Source organism: Nestor notabilis, unplaced genomic scaffold (assembly GCF_000696875.1).
Source record: "Nestor notabilis isolate BGI_N333 unplaced genomic scaffold, ASM69687v1 scaffold5599, whole genome shotgun sequence".
In the NCBI taxonomy this organism is placed as follows: domain Eukaryota; kingdom Metazoa; phylum Chordata; class Aves; order Psittaciformes; family Psittacidae; genus Nestor; species Nestor notabilis.
Genome location: NW_009944059.1, coordinates 161,521 through 183,724, shown reverse-complemented (window position 1 = coordinate 183,724; position 22,204 = coordinate 161,521). Strand labels below are relative to the sequence as shown.

The window sequence follows — 22,204 nt, the reverse complement described above, 5'->3', positions numbered from 1 at the left end:
ACAGGCTGAGAAAGTTGGGGCTGTTCAGCCTGGAAAAGAGAAAGCTGAATGGAGATCTCATAGCAGCCTTCCAGTATCTGAAGGGGGTTTATAAGGATGATGGGGAGGGACTGTTTGTTAGGGACTGTAGTGGTAGGACAAGGGGTAATGGCTTTAAACTTAAACAGAGGAAGTTTAGATTAGATATAAGGAAGAAGTTCTTTACAGTGAGGGTGGTGAGGCACTGGAATGGGTTGCCCAAGGGAAGCTGTGAATGCTCCATCCCTGGCAGTGTTCAAGGCCAGGTTAGACAGAGCCTTGGGCGACCTAGTTTAGTGTGTGGTGTCCCTGCTCATGGCAGGGGGGTTGGAACTAGATGATCTTAAGGTCCTTTCCAACCCTAACTATTCCATGATTCTATGATTCTATTATAGATGGGAATTTGTCCTTTGTATCCTGTGCTTGCTAGCATTCTGTTTTCTTCTTTTGTGGAGCATTTGAGAATTTGGAAACATTTGGACGAATACTGCTGGCGTATTATTGACTGCATGGTTTGATTTCTTCAGTTTGCTTGTATACCTATTGATCAAAGCAGTAGGAAAGAGATGGGTAATGGATTGGGGAAGTGAGAGGACTGAGAAAGAATGCTCACAGGGGTTGCATTTGGTTGTATCCCAAGCAGTATGGTGCTTAGGGACATGGTTTAGTGGTGGACTTGGCAAGTGTTAGGTTTACAGTTGGACTCAATGATCTTAAAGGTTTTTTCCAACCTAAATGATTCTATGATTCTATGTAATGATTACTGAAAAGGTACTTTTAACTTACAGCTTTATGTAAACATATATATAATATAATATTTAAAGGTAGAATATTCTCTCATAAAGGGGTGCTCTCCCAGCCCCAAAATTAATGATGCTTTTTAGCATCAATTAATGGAGTTATTTGTATTTCCAAAATTAGCCATGTTCACACCCTCCCCACATACCCACCCTCCCCCAGTGGCAGATGCTGCATCAATTCCATGCACCTTTTGGCAGGGGAGTAATCTGCAGCTTCACTTGGTACTGTTTTCTTTCTGTGTCCATTAGAACTTTGCTTTGCCTGCCACATCTGGAGCTGTGAGCACTAGAAGGAATAAACCCAAACCAAACTCTTACTTTTTTACCCATTTACTTGGAAGTATATATTTTACTTTAAGACAATATTGCCTGACCTTTTAAACCCGACGTCCTTACTGGCTTATCAGCAAAGTTAAGGATACTAAAGAGAAAGTGTCTTTGGGACATAATTATGTAGATTTAAGAGAAAGATGTAGTTTTAATTATACCCTGTAGCTAATGTAGATGCATATTTAACTCAATCATGCTTCTGTGTATTCCCCTCTGAAACTTTGTTTTCTCAGGCTGTAAATTACTAATCAGCATCTCAGTGTATCTTAGTTGTCTAAGCTTACTGAATATTGACAAGAATCTTTCGCTATTTGTCATTTTCTGTTGTAACTTTTTTTTTTGACAGTATTTTTGTTACTGAAACTTCAGGTTTTTTAAAAAATGAAATGGTATAAACCCATTGTTTTTCACCCTATATTTTGTTTCATGGGTGTTATTCATAAAGATATCAACTGATGATGATATACTAGAAAACATAAAATAATTTAGGCTGTGATATACTGGGAGGTTATTTTGTAGGCACATACATACTGTAGAAATCACAGTAAGAAGCGTTATGGTAAAAGTGCTCTTTCACTCCAAACATAATCGCTTTTTCAGTTGCTACTAGATTTCACAGTTATGTTCTATGAAAACTGGAATTCTCCAGTTTTTGTTGTGAAGCCAAAGTTGTGCTGGCATTTTCCGATGACTATTCACTTTAAAGTACTTTAGTTTATTCAGCCCTTTTTTTAACCTGTATCTGCTCTTCCTTTTGATTCTCAGTTTTCATCATCTGACATATAAGGGAAAATTTTGGATGGTCTTTCAGCCTGTGGCATGTCTTAGGGACATAATCTCTCTTCCAGGATATTAATTGCATAATTATAGTGAAGATTTTTAACTATGCTAGCTATAAGAAAAGAAAGAAATGTGATCAGTTTCCATGGTTGTTATATATTAAGCCCTGAAATCTGTACTTCGTAATCTGGTGTCTGAGCAGGTTAGTGAGAAGGTTCTTGCACTGGCAAGAATGAAAGCAATAAATATCTTTTCTATATTAAAACTAATTTAGGTCAGAATTAGCTCTCTTATGACTTGTTTTATTCCCAGCAACACACGTTTTCTTTCCATACTGTAGTATCTTTTAAAATTTGTCTGTATGAAAATGGATAGTAAAGCTAGGCATTTAATTTTCTAAGGTTCTTTTCTAAGGTAGTCTCGAACCACTTGTCAGACTTGCACTTTATTATTGCTGTAGGAAGACTGTGTACTTGTCAGCAGAGGTTCCTGTTTTATTAGCCATCACAGCAACAGCAAGTAAGTCCATGGCATTTTAAGAAAAGCAGTAATGATTTTGCCTATCCACTTGCCAAATTTCTAAGTTCAGCAAATGTGAAGTATCTGAGTGTCACCAAGTATGGTCTTTAGCAGACTTGGTTGAATACCTTCTTAATTATACAGCTCTCTGTAGCCATCTGCTGAAATGTACCTGCTGTATGTTGCCGCACCCTCCACCAGTAACGTATTTAAGCTCTTTGGCTGTTTACCCAAGGTTCTGAGTCAGGGGTTAATGGATTTTGAGATGCAAATCTATTAATCTCTATCTTTTTCTTACTTTCCAAGACAAACTGAGTGACATAGCAGGTCTTTTTCAGTTGTGTTCCTGTGCTTTTTGAACAGAAAAGTTTTGATGGAATAGTTCATTTATCTTGATATAATAATTTGAAAGAATGTTTTAAAATTATTTTATTAGATGTTAGATTTCTTGTAATCATATGAACTGACTTCCCAAACAAAACCCAGAATCCTGTATACTTTGCCTTCTCTGATAATGTCCATGTAATTGTTGTAACATCATATAGCTGTCATATTCCATCTATGTTCAGCCAGTAAATTGTGGTTGTATTTCATATTCAGTCATCCAGAAAAGCAGCACATTCTATCAAATGTGCACTCTGCTGATATACCGCATAGGCATGATGTAAATAAAAATGTATTTTTACTTTCAGAACTGATTTAACATTCTGCTGCTGTCTTTGAAATCTATTGAATCTCATGAATAAAGACAGAACAGCACTTTTATATGTTATTTGGGCTATGCACAATTTATGTTTCAGAAATTTAATATATTGATTTAGGTTAGGTTGTGATTTTATATTGAAATGTACAATGCTGCTTAGTTGTGAAACTGAATTCCGCGTAACATGGTGTGGTCTGAGCTTTTCCTGTTCGCTATGCCCCTTCGTAAGTCCACTCACACAAGGAGAAAAATGAAATGTCCCTCAAAGAACTAGCAAAATCTAGTGGTCTTCATGACAAGATCTGTTGTTTAAATTCCTGCTTGGGTTTTATTTTTCCCTTTTTTTAATTTATCTACTTAATGGAGTTGGGTTTGGAGCATGAGAACTGGGGCACCACCAGTGAAACTCAGGAAATGTTTGAGGTTTTCTTTAAACAAGAAAGATTGAGCTTTATTTAAGATTAATAACAGTAGTTGGGTACTTTCATGTATTTTCTTATCAGAATTATTTCCCTGTTTTTAGAACCTTACAGCAGACACTAAAAAATGAGGTCTGTGTTCCTTCTGAGACAGTTCAGAGCAGCCTGGCAGTAGAGCTTTTTTATTTTTCTGTTTGCATTTTCCCTGAAGTGAAGTCATCTTTTAATTCATGATGAATTAACAAAAGTGAAAAAAAAAGAGAGAGGGGGGTGTGTGTGTGAAGTTCTTTGTATATTAAAACACGCTTTCTTCTGTTGTTGAATTCAGAGAGACTCATGTCATGCTTGCATTCTAGAGTTCAAATATATCTTGATTACAGTGCACTCTGTATAAGATAGGATATTAAAGGGTCCTTGTATGTAAGAAGTTCTCCTTATTATGACAGCAAGGGCCAATATGTGTTTTTCTGCTCTTCTTTTTCCTTTGAGCATTGTCTTAAAATGTGATTTTGTCTTTTATCAAACTGTGCTGTTTGGAGAGCTCTAATATCTAGTTTACTGTATGTTCAAAAGGGCTGACAAACATCAAATATCCATATACAGTTTTGTGTTTTAATGCCTTGGTTTTTGTCATTCTTTTATGACTGCATCTGAAGTGTACGTGTTTCAAGAGTAGAGATAAGCAGTACTTATCAGTTTGAGAAAACATATTAATTACTCAGTTTCCTTGTAGTTTCATTTTAAGAATTACGTGATTTTTTTTCCAATGATCAATTTACCCAGAAAATTAATTAATTTATTTATTTTTTTAATCTGCACTTACATGGGGGATTTGCTGGTATCTTGAGACATCATGTGATTAGAGACTTAATATCCTTGTCTACGGACACCAATCCTTGTCTAAGAGATTTAACCAGATCTCAGTAAAGGCGAGTATTTTGCCACAACTGTATCACATTTTGATAACTGTCCCTTGGATTGGTTAAAGGGGTATTCTCCAGCCCAACTCAGTGTATCTCTTTGAGTGATGATGATGATCCTGCAAATCTGAGGCTTACGGTAAAATTGAATCTCTTGGACTTTACTGTATCTCATTACCCATTTAAATGACTAGGCTGGGTCAGTCATAGAAGTCTAATCAATGAGGACTGCTGTGCTGGTGGGGTGTTATAACCTGAGGGTTACAGCAGTTCACCACTCAATCTCGCAATTAGTGAAGACGTCCTGCCTTTAACACACCTTGCTTCTTACATGCCTTTTGTCATCTAGTGCTGAACTTGGCTTTAGGTGTCATTCTGATCAGTGTATGGATTGAGGAATAACAGTCTGTAAAGGATTCCTCATAACACTGCTACACTGCAAGGGTGCCTGCAGGGCGATGCAGTAATAAATTAATGAAGTAATTTAATAATACCTAATCAGTCAAGATGGGGAGCTTGCTGAGGTAGACTCTTTATGCAAGGTACATGGTTTTAAAAGGGAAGAGCACTTCTGTGGTTTAAGTAGTCCCAAAAGGTGTGCAAAACCTTCCAGTCTCTGCATGTTTAGGGAATGCTGCATAGTTCAACCAGCAATTTGGTGAGCGCATGACCAGAGGAGGGCCATGAGGACGATCAGAGGGCTGGAGCACCTCCCTTATGAAGACAGGCTGAGAAAGTTGGGGCTGTTCAGCTTGGAGAAGAGAAGGCTGCTTGGAGAAGAGAAGGCTGCGTGGAGACCTCATAGCTGCCTTCCAGTATCTGAAGAGGGCGTATAAGGATGCTGGGGAGGGACTGTTTGTTAGGGACTGTAGTGGTAGGACAAGGGGTAATGGTTTCAAACTTAAACAGGGGAACTTTAGATTAGATATAAGGAAGTTCTTCACAGTGAGGGTGGTGAGGCACTGGAATGGGTTGCCCAAGGAAGTTGTGAATGCTCCATCCCTGGCAGTGTTCAAGGCCAGGTTAGGCAGAGCCTTGGGCGACATGGCTTAGTGCGAGGTGTCCCTGCCCATGGCAGGGGAGTTGAAACTAGATGATCTTAAGGTCCTTTCCAACCCAGACCGTTCTGTGATTCTGTGACATCTTCCACTGTGTCAGGAGATGGTTGCTCTTTGGAAACAATGCATAGACAGAGAACTTCCAACTGTTGTGGTAAACTTGCTCAGATCTTTTGACTCTGGCAGATGTACTAAGTAGAACTGGAATATTGGATAATGAGCTAGACTTCCTTGGATTAATTCCAGTATACTGTCTTTGAAATTAGGAACACTGTAGCAGGTGAATTTTAGCCCATGCCGGCAGAAGCCCTTTTCAAGAGCAGATGAATATGCACTGTTCTTTTGGACTCGTTTCTGGTGTTGTGGTTGAATATGTGTCTGTTGTTTTAATGCCAAGAGTCATGTTCAAAATGAGGCAGGTGCTGCTAATTTTGATTGCCTGGAATGACCGAGACAATTTTTCCTCACACCTCCTCTCATTTGTGTTTCTATTCTGCTATTTTAGTGACCTGGAAGTCATAGCCTGCTAAATTTCCAGTTTGTAGTATGGCTGCTTCAATAGCTTTGTTTTCTGGTATGCTCCTTCTCCTTCCTTATCAGGAAAATTGTTATTACTGGAATGCAGGAGCCTGTTATGCCAGACTTTTGAGTTAAGTGACAACAATTGGACATGATAACACATTGCGCTATTTTATCTGGAGTATGAGCTGGAGCTGAGAGTAGTGGCTCTCCTAAATCTCTTCCAATGTCCAATTGGCTGCCACTTCAGCATATTGCAGTCTGGTCTTCTGCATGGCTATGCCCACCCACAGCTTTAAGGTATTGTGACAGGCTAGTGAGACTAAACCCTGTCTCAGTGTGCAATCTAAACCTCATGTCTCAGTCCTGTGTTTTATTGCTGGTTGGTCTTCTAATTGCAGTCCAGTTTGATACATTTCAGGATTCTTCACATAGTCTGATAGCAGTTTTCTTTCCTATTTCTTCCTTGTATATTTAGGTTTTTATTGTACCATGCTACTGTAGGTTATGGTATATGCTACAGTATTACAGAACATGAGCTGCATAAGACTGTGAACCTATTACACGTTCAAATAAAACTATAGAATGTCATTTGAGAGCACTCATGTTCAGAGTATTGATGGAGCTTGGAAAAGCAGTAGGGATTTAGTTTTTGGACTTAGTTTTGGGTCCCTGGCCAGTCTTCATCCATCTTCTCTGGAAACCTGTAATATGTGCTGCAGTAGTAGACTTGTAAGTATGGATTTCTCCCAATTCTGATACAGACTCACTGAGTTTTTTTTCTCCTTGGAATACATGTTCTTTACACTGAGATCCTAAGCTGCCATTATGATCAATAGACATCTAGCCAATACAGTCAATAGTGTCTAGAGAATGATTTATTTAATTAGCCTCTAGGTGCCTATGTTAGGGTAAACTGAATTGCTCCCCAGGCTTCTCGGATTGCATTGACCTGCATTGACAATAAGGGGAGATGTCTGAATTTCGATGTCTGGAGTTGAATCTTATTCCTATAGATGCACACAGTTCGTTACTTTTCTGTTTAACTTTCAGTCGTTCTATTGTACCACATGGCAAATTTCTGTCTACTTTGCAATCCGTTTACACTCTTGTATCTCTTTCAGTGATAATGCTTTCTGTGTTTTCCTTTGCCGTTGAATTTTTTTGGGTCTCCTGTTCTTTGTCTGCAACTTCTAATGAAATGAATAGCCCCATTAATTTACTGTTTACCTGAAAAGATACACTTCCAAGTTACATCATTTGACTTCTCTGGATATTGAAATGTGAGAAACACTGATTGAAAAGCATCAGCATAAAAATCTGAAAGGGACTGGTGTACTTGTAATTGAGGGAGTACTAGAAATGCAGTGTGGGGTTTTTTCCTAATTAAATGAGATTCCTTAGTTGAGAAATTGATCAATTTTTTTATTTTTTAAATATCAAATTTTCTAAATGCTATGTTACAGAGTAAATATTTAGTAAAGGATTCAGGATTGTTCTCTGATATTAGGAAGACTTTTCTTAGGAGCTCCTTAAAACTGTAGAGAGTGGTCTGCATAAATCTATTGAAAATAACAGTAAACTGGTTTATTGAGTGTTCATTTGTTGTTTGAAGGAAAGTACCAATATATTTTTATAGATACTTAAGAAAAGCATGGTATCTTTGATGGTGCTGTCAAATATTGCCATTTTAATGCAGCTGTTCTATTTCTTGTCTAAAATAAGATTTACTATTGTTTTCTATTATAAACAAAGCAACAGAAGTTCTCATCACCTGTTCAGTGTTAATTACCATCTAAAATACTCATTTTCTTGCTATAATTTCCAGTTTCCTTATAATTCTTAATTATAATTCATAAACATGACTATTTCTTCGTGTAGTTGTTTTATTTGAAATTACAAATATTTGCATCTCTCTGTTCAGCAGCAGTCTGAACTGCCAACATGAAACTTTCAATATTTTCAATAAGATTGTGTATTAACTTGTTAGTGGAATTCTGATGTGGGCGAAATGAGTTATCTACAAACTGATTTTTGTCTTAAAAGGGCTGTTCTTTCTGTTCTTTCTTTCTCTCAGGTTTTTTTTGTTTGGTTTTTTCTTTGTTTTTGTTTTGTTTTTTTTTGTAGTGTTACAGAAAATTTTCAAATAGTTTAAGCAAATATTTAGGAAAAATAATGATTCTTGGGAGTATCAAAGCAGTGATATTCCTAGATCCATAGCATTTTCATTTTTTGCTACGTTTGTGATTTTTTTGAAATAGTAACAATATCAGAGAAAATTACTGGTATAATTAGCGGAGTACTATGTGAAATGACTTAAGCATTGTAACCCCCTAAAGAATTAGGAGATTGGTGCAGTGTAATATGGAAAGGATTTTTTTTTTTTCAGCTCTGTCTTTTTATCAAAGAAAAATGCTCTGTATAGGTGATATTATTCCAAGAATGTAGGATATTATGCTAAGGGAATCAGATCTGTAAAAATAACCTTTAAACAAAGACTGCTGTATAATTCTGTAATCACAAAGACATTTCAGTTTTCCAGAAGTAGAAATGAATCACATATTACAATAAAAATCACTTAGTTTTTTTTCTCCTTCTACTCTTACTGGTGAGCATTAAAATGGAGTCACAATTTTACGTGCTCTTAGCTGTTCTTTAAAGTAGTTTTTGTAGTAGCATTAACCTTTATGACCCCCTTTCAAACCTGAATTGAAATGTCTACGACCATATGTTTCAAAATGCATCTTCTGTACCTGAGGGGTTTGTTTTTTGTTCTTTTTTCAGTAAAAAGGACATGAAACATCGACTAAAAAAGAAGTATTGATAACTTAGATACAGAAAGAAATACTGCAGTGTCTTGAAGTGGCTAATAAAATTGTCCATAGATGACCAAGTGTGTGCCTAAGAAAAACCATAGTTTTATAGGAGATGGCTTTAAGATCATAGAGTCATAGAATGGTTTAGGTTGGAAGGGACCTGAAAGACCATCGGGTTCCAACCTTCTTGCCACAGGCAGGGACACCTTCCACTAGTCCAAGTTGCTCAGTGTGTTTGTTGTGCTGTTAATTTGATGCAGTGTCTTAAGGCAGAAGACATCCTGCTGTAGTTTATTTTGTGCTTCTGCTTCAAAGTCTTAGTCCATGCAAATAAGTGGAGAAACAGTGTACATGAATTGTATCTTGGGCTGAGTTATATTAAGGCAACTTAGGCTACTTTAAATAACAGGCTGCATTGTTGTATTTTTGCATGCCTGGTCTGGGGTAGCCACAAAACTAGCTCATTAGCTGCACACCTTACACTCATGTGGGTGGTATACAAGGAGTTTGATGAAAACTTTTCTGATTTCCTTGTGTTAGATGGAGTCATCTCCAGGGCAAAGCAGTTCTTGCCTCATGTGGCTTGGAAAACCTGAAATAGGAGGGGAAGAAGCTTTTTGTACTCAGTGTGAATTGGTCTGTAATCACCTCCACACAATGTATTGGAATTTTCCAACTCAGTTTTAGCTGATGTCTCTGATCTGTGCCTTTAAGGTAGAAATTGTGCTACAGGTTGAGAATTTAGGATAAATTGAAACTTCTTGTTGGCAGATAGAGAAGCATTTATTTGTGCTCCTAAATGACAGCTGTGCTTGGGAAAAGATAATCTTCAATTGAGGTGGTTTTAATAGTGAGCTTAAAAAAGAAAGTTGCTTGGAAAAAGATATGCTAGATAAGCAGTATCAACAATAATGGTTTGAGCAACTGCCTAGGAAATGGATGAAAAAGTGAACAAATTACCTCAGAAGGTACACAAGTGTGTGCAATAAATTTATGAATTGAAAGCTGTTATCCATACAGGCTCAACAATTTTAGGCAGGAGATTACCCTATGACTGTTTAAAAAGAAGGTGTTAAACCATTACTTCTTTGAATTTTGCAGAGTTGGAACTAATCTGGTGGTCAGCCAAGAAGCTAGACAAAATTACTGCTGTCATTTTACTTAGTTGTCAGACTTTAAATAAATAAATCTCCCGGTACTGTAAGGAATAGATGCATAATAATTGCACAAGTATATAAAAGTACTTAAACTGAAACATGAAAAGTTTTGTTTAAGTGTGAACCTGAGCATACAGGACTTGGAAGACCTGTCAGCAAATTATTTTCCACCCTAACATGATAACAAAATTTATGGAGGACCAAGTTCTGTTTTCAGATACTAATCTGCAAATACGACAATAAAGTGTACTAAGGAAAGTAACTCTCAGTCATGGCATACTTATTCCGCAGTGGCTGGAATGTGTTTTCTGAAATGAAATGCCACAATTCATGGTTTCTTTCCACTGATGACCACACAGTCTGTTGGATATTGGCTCTGCTAAAATCTTGTTTCCTTGATCAATATTAGGAAATGCTGAATCACAAGAATAAGAGAGCTGTTATTAAAGCACATAACTGTGCATGTGCTAACTTGCACCATATAGCTGTGTTACTCTCTGCCACTGTGAAAACTCTTGAGATCCAAACAGGATTACAAGAAAGCAATGAGAAAATATCCAACCCATCCCAAGGCTGTGTTGTGTTATTATGTAGCTGTTGTTTCTATTTACTGCAAGAGCTGCTTCTCAGCATAAAATAATGAGTTAGGTAGTAAAAGTAATTTCTGTGGGTGTTAAGGCAAGTGATGTGAAAAGCACAGCTCAAGATTTTGGTATACAGAAATGTTAAAGAGGGGTGTTAATTTTCCAGTAAACTAAGCAGTGCATCCTGAAGCACTCAAGATTTGCTTTTCCCTTACAGAAAAATAATGTAACTGCTTGCTCAAATATCGTTTGTTAAGCAAATGAAATACGCTTTCATTCATCTTTAGCAAACAATGAGGAAAGGTTCCAGAGCTTCTGGATGGAAGAATAGGTGGCTGTGGGATGACAGACTCTATCTTTAGTTAGCAGGTTCAGTCAAAGGTTTGGAATTAAAATACGCACATCTTTGTATTGGTGTTTTCTGTTTTTCAGGAGTATATATACCATTTGCAGCTCCTGCAGGACCTGCTGCTTGCCCTGCTAAGGGGAGGGTACCTGTTCCCCTGTAACTTCCTGGGTTCTTGTACACACCTACAGATCATGATACAGTCTTACCCTTCTTTCTAATGAAGAGTTGGTAAGCCCAACTCTGTTGCTAGCAGAAGTGGTGTTCATTTATTATTCCTCCAAACAGTTTTTTTCTCTCCTAAGCCAAAATGTTGACTAGATAGGAATATTCCTACATGATGGATCCTGGCTGTGGCTATGCTGGCAAACACAATGCTATGTATTTTCTCTTTCTCTTTTCAGTGTTTATTTAGAGCTTTGGATGTCTTGAACCTTATTTGGAATGAGTGTTGAATGTTATTCTTCTTTATATATTTGCTTTGATTATGACTAGCATCTTGACAGAGAAGTTTCTTTTTTACCTTTTAAACCAGGTACAGTTTAGGATTTTATTCTCAAAGGTTGTGTATATTTTTATACACGTTCATTATATATATGCATGTTATGTTACAGATTTTCAATTACTTATATTTTTCAGAAACATTAAAGTGTTTTATAGGAATAAAAATACACTCATTTTTCTGCTTTATTTTAGACGTGTTCTAGAAGGTCAACATATTTCATAGGTACATGAATATACTGAATTACTATTTGGAAGGCCACAGGCCAAACAGGGAACTACTTTTATATGTAAAAATGAGAGTATCCTTGAAGTGGTAGTGCTACCAGTTGTATGCTTGAATGATTTCCCTCAGTATATAATGTTGTCTTATATTAGCAAAATACCAGAGTACATAATTATTTTAAAGTGGCTTTGGAAAAGAAAAGAAATTCTGCTGGGAGTTGTTTATATTCAGACACAGAACTCAGCATAAGGTTAATGGTAAAATTTCGAATTGAGCAAGAGCAAAGTTTTTCTTTCATGTATTGTCATAGCTTTTTTGAGGAGAAGAGAGTCTGAGGATGTGTAATTCTAAATATGATGCTTCATTATCTTATCCCATTTGGGGGTTTGTTTTGTTTGGTTTGGCTTTTTTTTTTAGGACTAGCAGTATATTTGAACAAATGTTTCTTAATGTCTTATAGTAACTAATGCAACTTAATGGAATCAGTATGTTAGATTACCTGATTCTACTACAGATTTTCTGTCACCTATTGCCACATACAAAAGAACATAAACTCATATCATTGAATGTTCTCCACAGGACTCATCTAAAATGATATATCGATAGCACTGTACTCAGCTGCCAAGATAAATGTTTGTTTACATTCGTATTGCTTTAGAGGATTTCATTTTATTGGAGGAGCTGGTGATCTATCAGTAGACAAAAGAGATTTTCTAAAATCTCTTTCTTTTGTATAAGTGAAGTATGCTCCATTTTAGAATATAATGAATTGAACTTCAGTGTTGAAACAAAGTGTAGATGAAGCATTATGCTTTGGGAGAATAAGAACATGAACCTGAGTAAAGAAATCTATATTTCTGGTGTTTGTCCTGATAAAGCAATCAATTTATGAAAGGTTTTAAATTACTATGTTTTCTCCACTTACTAGCACCATGGGATTCAAAATTGTGATCTTGAAATTATTTTATCTTTGAAGTGATTACTGCATCAGCTGAAAAAACCTTACATCACTTCTCATGATCACTTCTCATGACGCATCTGTAAAACACACATATGCGCATACTATGTAGCGCAAAGATCAAAGCTGGCAGCAAGTAACTGGGTATTGCTTTTTCTCAGTTTGAATATGTTTGTAAGATTTATCTTGTTATCCAGTATTTCTGTTTGCAGAGCAGATAGAATCACTGGCACAACATGTAAGAATTCTTTTGCTTTTATTTAGTTTGACAAAGGATATGCTTACAGCATTCGCCACAACTATGGGAAAGAAGGGAAGAGAACTGATTATACCCCATATAGCTGCATGAAGATTATCATGTCCAATCCACCAAGTCAAGGGGATTATCATGGTGAGTTCCTGGGGGAGAGAGGGGAAGTTTAAAACCAGCATAAAGCCTTGGTTAGAGAGTTACTCGCTTCTGTGGTCTCTTAAATTATGTATTTAACTTCAAGGCTGTACTGGTCTTGTACTGTTCTCTTCAGATCACACTGGATAGCTTTTTTCCTTTATTTCTAGACATTGTATCATGCAGTGCAAGGGACTTTAACTGTACAGGTGCTTTATAAAGTGACCAATTAGAGGTGTCTTGAGATTAATTAAAATTGTAAAGCAATTCTGAAGTTTGCTAGAGTACTTTAAAATACTATTTCTCTACATGACTAAACATGGAAGACCCACAATGATTTCACTGTTGTTATTCTAGTACTAAGTTGTTCATTTAGTTATATCTCAAAACTAATTATGGAATAAAACGTCCCTCACTCTTAAAAGGTAGTGGAACTTTCTAAGGTATTTTTGAAGTAATATTTTTACAAAGGACTGTGCTTTAAAGACCGGTTGACTCTCATTGCTTGTCTTTTCCTGTATTTTTTTTCACAGCTATTGAATGTACCAGTGCTATCATTGTTAGTACAAAACTAACTAAAATTCTTTTCCTGTCAGTGAATGAGAATTGTGACGTATTATGTTGGGATAGTTTATGTAACTCTTGAGCCTGTGGTGCCTTGATAACTGTGCAGTGGAGTAATAATTAAAAAAAGTAAGCAATTGTACACATGGGCAATTAACTTCATTAATAAGCTGTTAGACAATTAGGAACAGCTTAGCTGGTCTCTTGAGTGCCTTACTGCACTAACTCCTGAGTAAACAGCCTTGTTTATGAAGTTACTTGGTTTTTACTGTCAGGGTGCCCATTCCGCCACAGTGATCCTGAGCTATTGAAGCAGAAGCTGCAGTCATACAAGATCCCTCCCAGTGGAATAACTCAGGTAAGGCATATTTTGGTTGGCACTTCAGTTCTTACTTTCTGTTTGCGTAGGAATGCTATATGCAGTTTGTCAGTATGTATTGTGATGTATCTCTTCTTATGAAAGGTTAAAACCAGAATCATGGCTTTCTGGCTCTCGTGCTCCTGCTGATGTGTTGATTATTGTCATCGTCTTTTACTGTTTAATATGAGTTGGTTTATTACTATAGCGGTGTTGTGGTTCAAGCCCGGCCGGCAACCCGGAACCACGCAGCCGCTCGCTCACTGCCCCCTGCCCTTCCTTCCTCCCCCTGCTCCCAGAGGGATGGGGAGGAGAATCGAAGGAGTGTAACTCCCACGGGTTGAGATAACAGCACTCCAGTAACTAAGGTATAATACAAACCACTACTGCTACCAATAATAATGATAAGAGGAATAACAAGGGGAGAGGACACAACCGCTCACCACCCGCTGACCGATACCCAGCCCAACCCGAGCAGCGATCTGGGCCTTCGGGTAACTCCCCCCAGTTTCTATACTGGGCATGACGTGCTGTGGTATGGAATACCCCTTTGGCCAGTTTGGGTCAGGTGTCCTGTCTCTGCTTCCTCCCGGCTTCCCCTCTTCCCTGGCAGAGCATGAGACTGAGAAAGTCCTTGGTCAGAGTAAACATTACTTAGCAACAACTAAAAACATCAGTGTTATCAGCGTTGTTCCCAGGCTGAAAGTCAAAACCACAGCACTGCACCAGCTACTAAGAAGGAGAAAAAATGACTGCTGTAGCTGAACCCAGGACAAGTGGATACAATTCAGAATTTTGTTTCACTTTGTTTTACTGAACTATGATTAAAAAAGAGTTTAGATGAATCTGTCAATATTTTAGAGAATTTGTTTCTATTCTTGCAGTGACTTGTGGAAGATTCTGTGTTCAGTAGACATAAGCAATTGTTTTCTGTCATAAACAAAAAAAACATACATTCTTAATCATCCACTACGCTAACTTCCCTTAACCAACAAAAGCACATAAAATGCATAGTGAAATAAAGCAGAGATTTTTAGCAGTTTTTTAACAGTTAACATGAAATTGAAATCCAAATCTTATACAGCAAGGACAATATGGGAATCGGAACTTTTTGGCATGTGTACTGAAGGACTGTGATTCCATTGCTACCTTTAGCAAGAGGTTAAGGTCTATAAAAGGATGCCATCATCTTAACTGGAGGAAGACACATGGGTTCAAGTTAAGCTGAGACAGTTCAGCAAAAAGTTGTGCATATTAGTTGGTCCGTAGGTAAAACCTGCTTTAAGCTGTCATCTTTAGTTTGTGTGGAGTGTCACCATTGCTTGTCAGGCATCCACAGAGTGTTGAACTAGATAGAGAAGAATGTGGAAGTTCTGCTTAGAGTAGTCTCCCTTGGAAGGAATAATTAAGATACAAATGAAAAGAGAATAGTTTTAAAGAGTTTCACTCGTAGTCATTCTTGACAAATTTGGAAATAGCCAGACTTTTTCCGAGGAGTAGTTTTTCTTTTTTTTTTGTCTTCTTTTCTCCTTGTTCATATAAATAGGTATTTTACAGTCTTCCGTGTATCTGACAGGCACTAGAAATACTTCCCTTTGGCTTTTCTCAATTTTATATGCATCAAAAATTGATGCTGCTGTGAGATTTTTATCCTGCTAATCATTGGAAAGATTGGTGAGGATTTACTGGTTTAGCTGCCTTGCTATGTGTGGATAGGATTTAGTAAAGGTTATTTCTTCAGTGAATTTGCACAGTAGGGCAGTATCTTTATATTTAACACAGTTCCTTACTTGCTATGAATTGGGTTTTAGTTTGTGTATGTGTGTGTTTGGGGTTTTTTCCCTTGTGAAGTTGGATTTAGATTCACTAGGAGTCTTACATTTTCTTACCAAAAGTGACTAACAAAAACTGTCACCATCAGTGTCACCTTTACCCTGAAATGGACTCTGTCCTGTGTGCAAATTTTGTGGTGTCAGTTTTAGTGTAGTCAGGGTACAGGAATCTGCAGTGGCCATTCCTAGTGTTAAACCAAAGATAACCCAAAACAGAACACCCTCCACCCAAAACTTAATAGTAAAAAAAGGATGGCTGTGGCTGGGTTTTCAGAAATTGATCTCTACCCTGTTTTCAGCTGGGGCGGGCTTAATTTTCTTCCCAGTAGCTGGTGCAGTGCTGTGTTTTGGCTTTAGTCTGAGAACAACGCTGATAACGCTCCAATGTTTAAGTTGTTGCTGAGTAGCACTTACCCTGATCAGGGACTTCCCAGTCTCTCATGCTCTGCCAGTGAGGAGGGGCACAAGAAGCCGTGAGGGAGCAGAGACAAGACACCTGACCCAAACTAGCCAAAGGGTTATTCCAGACTGCAGCCCAGTAGGACAACTGAGGGGAGTTACCTGGAAGGGACTGCTCAGGTCAGGCTGGGCATTGGTCAGTGGGTATTGAGCAATTGTATTGTGCACTGCTGTTGAGTTCTTTGTTCTAGTATATACCCATCGCCTCCAAACCCTGAGGATTTTGTTACGTGGTCAAGTCAAATGCTCAGATTAAGGGAAGATGTGGGTTGATGTGCATTATTATTTTCTTGTCCTTTGTTTGATACATGACCGATCTTGGGCAGATGTTAACCTGTTATTGAGAGAGTTCTGTCCAGGTGAACAGGATAACATAATCGGAAAAAATGTGGTATTGACCCTCCAGGCAGGGGGAAGTTGGACTGCCTGGCCTTAGGTTGGTCCTGGTTAGGATTGTAATTTTCAAGCAGAGATAATTGCCAGTGCTTGGAGATTTGATAAACATGGTTAGACCTTGCCATGAGAGTAGATTGAAATAATGGAGACAAAGGCCAGAGGAACCCACAGCGACTACTGGGGAAGATTGCAACCGGCTTTGTTGACTGTTGTGAATTAAGTTTAGTTAGCCAAATTCCTTTAACTGAGTTCTTTTAACTGAGTAGTTTTGCTTAGCATGAGTATTTCTTAGCACTGGTAGCTGAAGCTGCTGGAGCCTTATGCTTTACTCCTGCCTGGAGACAGCGAAAAAACCCAGCGATGGACAAGAAGACCAAAATTCACCATTGGCCCAAGAGGTGCATGCAAGGTGCATGAACAGCAAGAGCATGTGACGGTCAGGTGCAACATGAGGGTGTAAGATCCCAGGAATTTCATTGTTCTGAGTCTCTCCCTGAAGGCTTCCGGCTCAGCTGTTCCTATTCCTGTACCTCTCAATTACTGTTTTTCTAAGAATCAGAGGACTGAGACTGCTGTGGGAAACCTAGGATGGAGAATTTTCTTTAACATTAGACTTCAGTTCCAGGAGTAGTTTATGGGCCCTGTTGGTGTAGAAGGCAGTTCTACTCCATTCATCCCTGTCTGTTGAGTTTCCATTCCTTTTTTTATGCTGGCCTTATGACTACATGGTAAAACAGACTAAAAAGATTATCCAACTATAGGTTTACCTGGGGAAAGTGAGGAGGAATGAGGCTCATTTTGAGTTGGCAGGAATGGGTGGACAGAATCAGGGGCTGTGTCTTCACAGGTCAGTAGCTCCAATTTATGATGTATTAAGCTACTCATGAATTTTTTATTTAGAAGAGAAAGAAGGAAAAAAGCAGCACACACAAAAAAAAATCAAAGGGATTAACATGCAGTTCAGGATGACAAAACAGGTCAACAAAGAACAAACGTGAATTAAAAAGGTTTCAGCTCACTCTTCTCCAAACTGTTATGTTGCATAATTAAAATCTAATTATTTATATTATTATAAAATGCAAATTATTTTTTTGTTTTATTTTGTAGCTTTTTTTAAATTTTAAATTACTTCAGATGTTTGCTTTCATACTTGATAACAGTCTGGACTTTGACTTAGCATTGCAACAGAGGAATGCAGGTTATTTATCATATCTAAACCCAGGCATGATTGTCTTAAAATAAGTGGCTTTGTCAGTTAAAAAAAAATGTGTCACTGAAAAACAGCCAAAATTTTCTAATCATAAAATGTATAACGTTATTTTAGAACTATGTGAAAACAGAGAAGTAGAATACCTGGGTGCATTAACCCTTCTTGATCTGATTCTCACAGCACTGACTTTCAGCAGATGACTGTATAAAACTTTGCAAAATAGCCCACAGGCAAGCAAACAAACCAACTAGCATTAGAGGTGTTTCCTTTTAAAATTATTTACTCAGTTTACATTAAGGTCTGTCTTCATTTAGTAAGCTGCCCAGGCGTTGTCTCCACAAACATGGGCACATATCAACATATTCTCTTCATTCAGACATTCACTTATCTTTTGGTAAGTATCTAATGAGTTCCTCACTGACATATATGAAATAAGAACTACAGGCTAGAAAACCTATACTTTAAAAGTGGAGGGAAAAATACAGGTCTTTTGAAGATATATTAATGAAATACCTTCTTCTGGATCGTGACTGCCTCTTTCTTTTACTTCTATAAAGTGTGCTAGAATACCATTCGTTTTTTGACAGTTGTGATGCAAATTGCAGAGGAGAAGTTAATCTGGTGTGATGCCCTAAGTACTACCACGCGCAGTGCTGAACACTGTGCTATCAAGTGCTCTTCACTACAAAAGGCAAGTCGAGGAGTGTAAAAGGAAACGGAGGTCTGGCAAAGCTGTAACAATGATTTTCCAACCTGGAAGTCAATCCCTGAGGGAAAACAGCTTAAATCTGAGGAAATTGTACTATACATGTGTACCCTAAAAACATGAAATCTTCAAAATCAGTTTAAAATATAAAGGTAGCATCTGAAAGCAGCAAAAAGGACAGATGACTATTCTGACCAGGAGGCAAAGGGCACTGGGGAGTCCTCAGGCAGGATTAGTGCTGAGATGGTCACAAAGTGGCCTGAAAGAGACGAAAACTGGAATGCACCCAACTGTATCTTCAGTCAGCTTTGAAATAAAAAGAAAGTGATAGATAAGCCATACTTAACTGAATCTATAGTAGAAAGATTTTAATTTGGAAAATATAAGTTAATTCTGCAGTTTTCAAATAAAAGAAACTAACTGTAAGTGAAAATAACAGTGGATAATTACAGAGCCCAAACTCCTGCTATGCAACATCTCAGCTTTGAATACTGAGGATCTATAAAGCAGGTGGCTGCATACAACTGCCAAACATCATCTTAACCTCATTAGTAGTCAGTAAAGCAACATCAGGAAAAAAAGTTGCAGATGGCAGCAAAAGATAAAGAAACTAACAAAAAGAGTCCTTGGGCATGTAACTTTACTTGGAAAATAAAGCAATGCAATGTAAATGTCTTAATAGATGTATAGGCAAAAGATTGCTGTGGTGAATTCAGTCAGTCTCACCTCTGTGCCTGGCAAAATCTTGGAGCAGATTCTCCTGGAAAGCATGCTGAGGCACATGAAAAACAATGAGGTGGCTGGTGACAGCCAACATGGTTTCACTAAGGGGAAATCCTGCCTGACCAATTTGGTGGCCTTCCGTGATGGGGCTACAGAAGTGATGGACAGCGGCAGAGCAGTTGACATCATCTACCTGGACTTGTGCAAAGTGTTTGACACTGTCCCACGCAACATCCTTGTCTCTAAATTGGAGAGACACCAATTTGATGGATGGACCACTCAGTGGATAAAGAACTGGCTGGATGGCCACACGCAAACAGTTGTGGTCAATGCCTCAATGTCCAGTTGGAAAACAGTAAGGAGTGGTGTCCTTCAGGGATTGCTCTCGTGAGACCTTGCTTATTGTGTACAGTTCTGGTGTCCTCAACATAAAAAGGACATGGAGCTCTTGCATCAAGTCCAGAGGAGGGCCACGAGGACGATCAGAGGGCTGGAGCACCTCCCGTATGAAGACAGGCTGAGAAAGTTGGGGCTGTTCAGCTTGGAGAAGAGAAGGCTGCATGGAGACCTCATAGCAGCCTTTCCAATATCTGAAGGGGGCCTACAAGGATGCTGGGGAGGGACTCTTCATTAGGGACTGTAGTGGTAGGACAAGGGGTAATGGCTTCAAACTTAAACAGCGGAAGTTTAGATTAGATATAAGGAAGAAGTTCTTTGCAGTGAGGGTGGTGAGGCACTGGAATGGGTTGCCCAAGGAAGTTGTGAATGCTTCATCCCTGGCAGTGTTCAAGGCCAGGTTGGACAGAGCCTTGGGTGACATGGTTTAGTACGAGATGTCCATGCCCATGGCAGGGGAGTTGAAACTAGATGATCTTAAGGTCCTTTCCAACCCAAACCATTCTATGATTCTATGAATTAAGATAGTTCTTAGTGGAGGTTTGTTTCTGGGTAACACTAAGTAAAAAACACCTGCAAGCTTGCTTTCATTATGTGCACAAACTTAGTAGGAAAGATAAGATTTATTAGGAAGGATAATTCTGTTTTATTTAAATAGAGGATTGTTAGTGTCACTCACAAAGAGGACTCCTTTCTAGCTTGCAATTTTTAACCTTTTTTTGTTTCTTTTCTTAGAAACTTGTTCCCTGTTAAAACCAGTTAATCTACTGAACCGGTTTTTATCCAGATACATTTAATAGTGGTAGGACAAGGGGTAATGGCTTCAAACTTAAACAGCGGAAGTTTAGATTAGATATAAGGAAGAAGTTCTTTGCAGTGAGGGTGGTGAGGCACTGGAATGGGTTGCCCAAGGAAGTTGTGAATGCTTCATCCCTGGCAGTGTTCAAGGCCAGGTTGGACAGAGCCTTGGGTGACATGGTTTAGTACGAGATGTCCATGCCCATGGCAGGGGAGTTGAAACTAGATGATCTTAAGGTCCTTTCCAACCCAAACCATTCTATGATTCTATGAATTAAGATAGTTCTTAGTGGAGGTTTGTTTCTGGGTAACACTAAGTAAAAAACACCTGCAAGCTTGCTTTCATTATGTGCACAAACTTAGTAGGAAAGATAAGATTTATTAGGAAGGATAATTCTGTTTTATTTAAATAGAGGATTGTTAGTGTCACTCACAAAGAGGACTCCTTTCTAGCTTGCAATTTTTAACCTTTTTTTGTTTCTTTTCTTAGAAACTTGTTCCCTGTTAAAACCAGTTAATCTACTGAACCGGTTTTTATCCAGATACATTTAATGTGCCCCTTACTCCTCAACCCTATTATAAATGCAGAAGGTGAACCTGATCCCCCATGATGTGGGTGGTTTTAACTTACATATATATGCTAAATATCAGGCTTATCATTTGACTGCTTTCTGGCTGCCTCTCAGAATGAGTAGGAGCTGAATTATAACTGCTTTTTTCTGATTGAGACAGAAGTGTTGGTCTGGCGTTTCTACCCAAGCACCACTTTTAACTGACATGTAGGAACTGTATAATTTTGTCATCTCTACTTACCAAATTTGACTGAAATTGGCCATCAGTCAGTGGAGGAGGTGATGTGGTGGAGAGGGTAAAGGGGCAGGAGTAAAGTGATGACCACCAGTGCAATTATGTATGTTAATAAATTTAACAAGCTGGATGCAAGTCTGTGGTCTGTCCTGGTGGGCATCTGTTCTATAGCGTGCTCTTGTCAATATTGGTAAAAGAAGTGACATGAAGACCTATTTACTGAACTTCACTGGAGAATGCTGGTAGAGGTTCCTCCAAGATACATGTCTTCATAGTAGTAAAGCAGGAAAGTCTGTGTGGTGACCTAATAGCAGCCTCTGAGAGGTCTGAGGAGGGGTCTCAAGGAAGTGGGAAAGTAGTTTCTTGGTGGAATGGCAGTGTAGCTGCGCGACAAAGACTGAGCTGCTGCAGAATGACATGGTTGCTCTTTCAGAATTTTAAGTCCCTCAAGGCCAACTTTGATAATGTGACCATTATAACTTTCGTATGTCAGCAGCATCTACTCAGTGAAATCTTCTTCTCCACCTTAAAGGCGGGTCAAATACTATCTAAGAGAGTACATACAGGTGGGTCGAACACTTTTTAAGAAAGTACATACATACAATGTTGTTAGCATTTACTAAAAGATAGCTCTTTTGCATGGCATAGATTTTATTCTAAGGAACAAGTAGGGAAGCAGAAGGCAACATGTAATGGAACTGTTTAGAATATCTGGGTTTTCTTCAACCCTTACTTACTTAATGTGACGCTAATTTTTTCAGTCAATGTCAAAGGAGGGAGGAAGTAAAATGAAGAAAAAGTATGTACACAGATAGAGCCAGATTTCAGACTTCATTGCCTAGTTGGCCTTGGCCTTGATCTTTTACAGAAGATTTAACAGGAGGTGGCAAGAGGGATAAAAATGTAATCAGTT

At 38.2% G+C, this 22,204-nt stretch overlaps 1 protein-coding gene across 1 annotated transcript in view; it reads left to right on the top strand.

The window, feature by feature from the left end:
- PRIM2 (primase, DNA, polypeptide 2 (58kDa)) overlaps positions 1-22,204 on the top strand; it is a gene marked incomplete at its 5' end in the record, with an annotated part of 39,372 nt that overhangs the window by 9,925 nt on the left and 7,243 nt on the right. The window contains 2 exons of the mRNA XM_010022237.1: positions 12,919-13,045; positions 13,882-13,964. Of these exons, the coding sequence (XP_010020539.1) occupies positions 12,919-13,045; positions 13,882-13,964 (210 nt within the window). The remainder of the gene's footprint in view (positions 1-12,918; positions 13,046-13,881; positions 13,965-22,204) is intronic.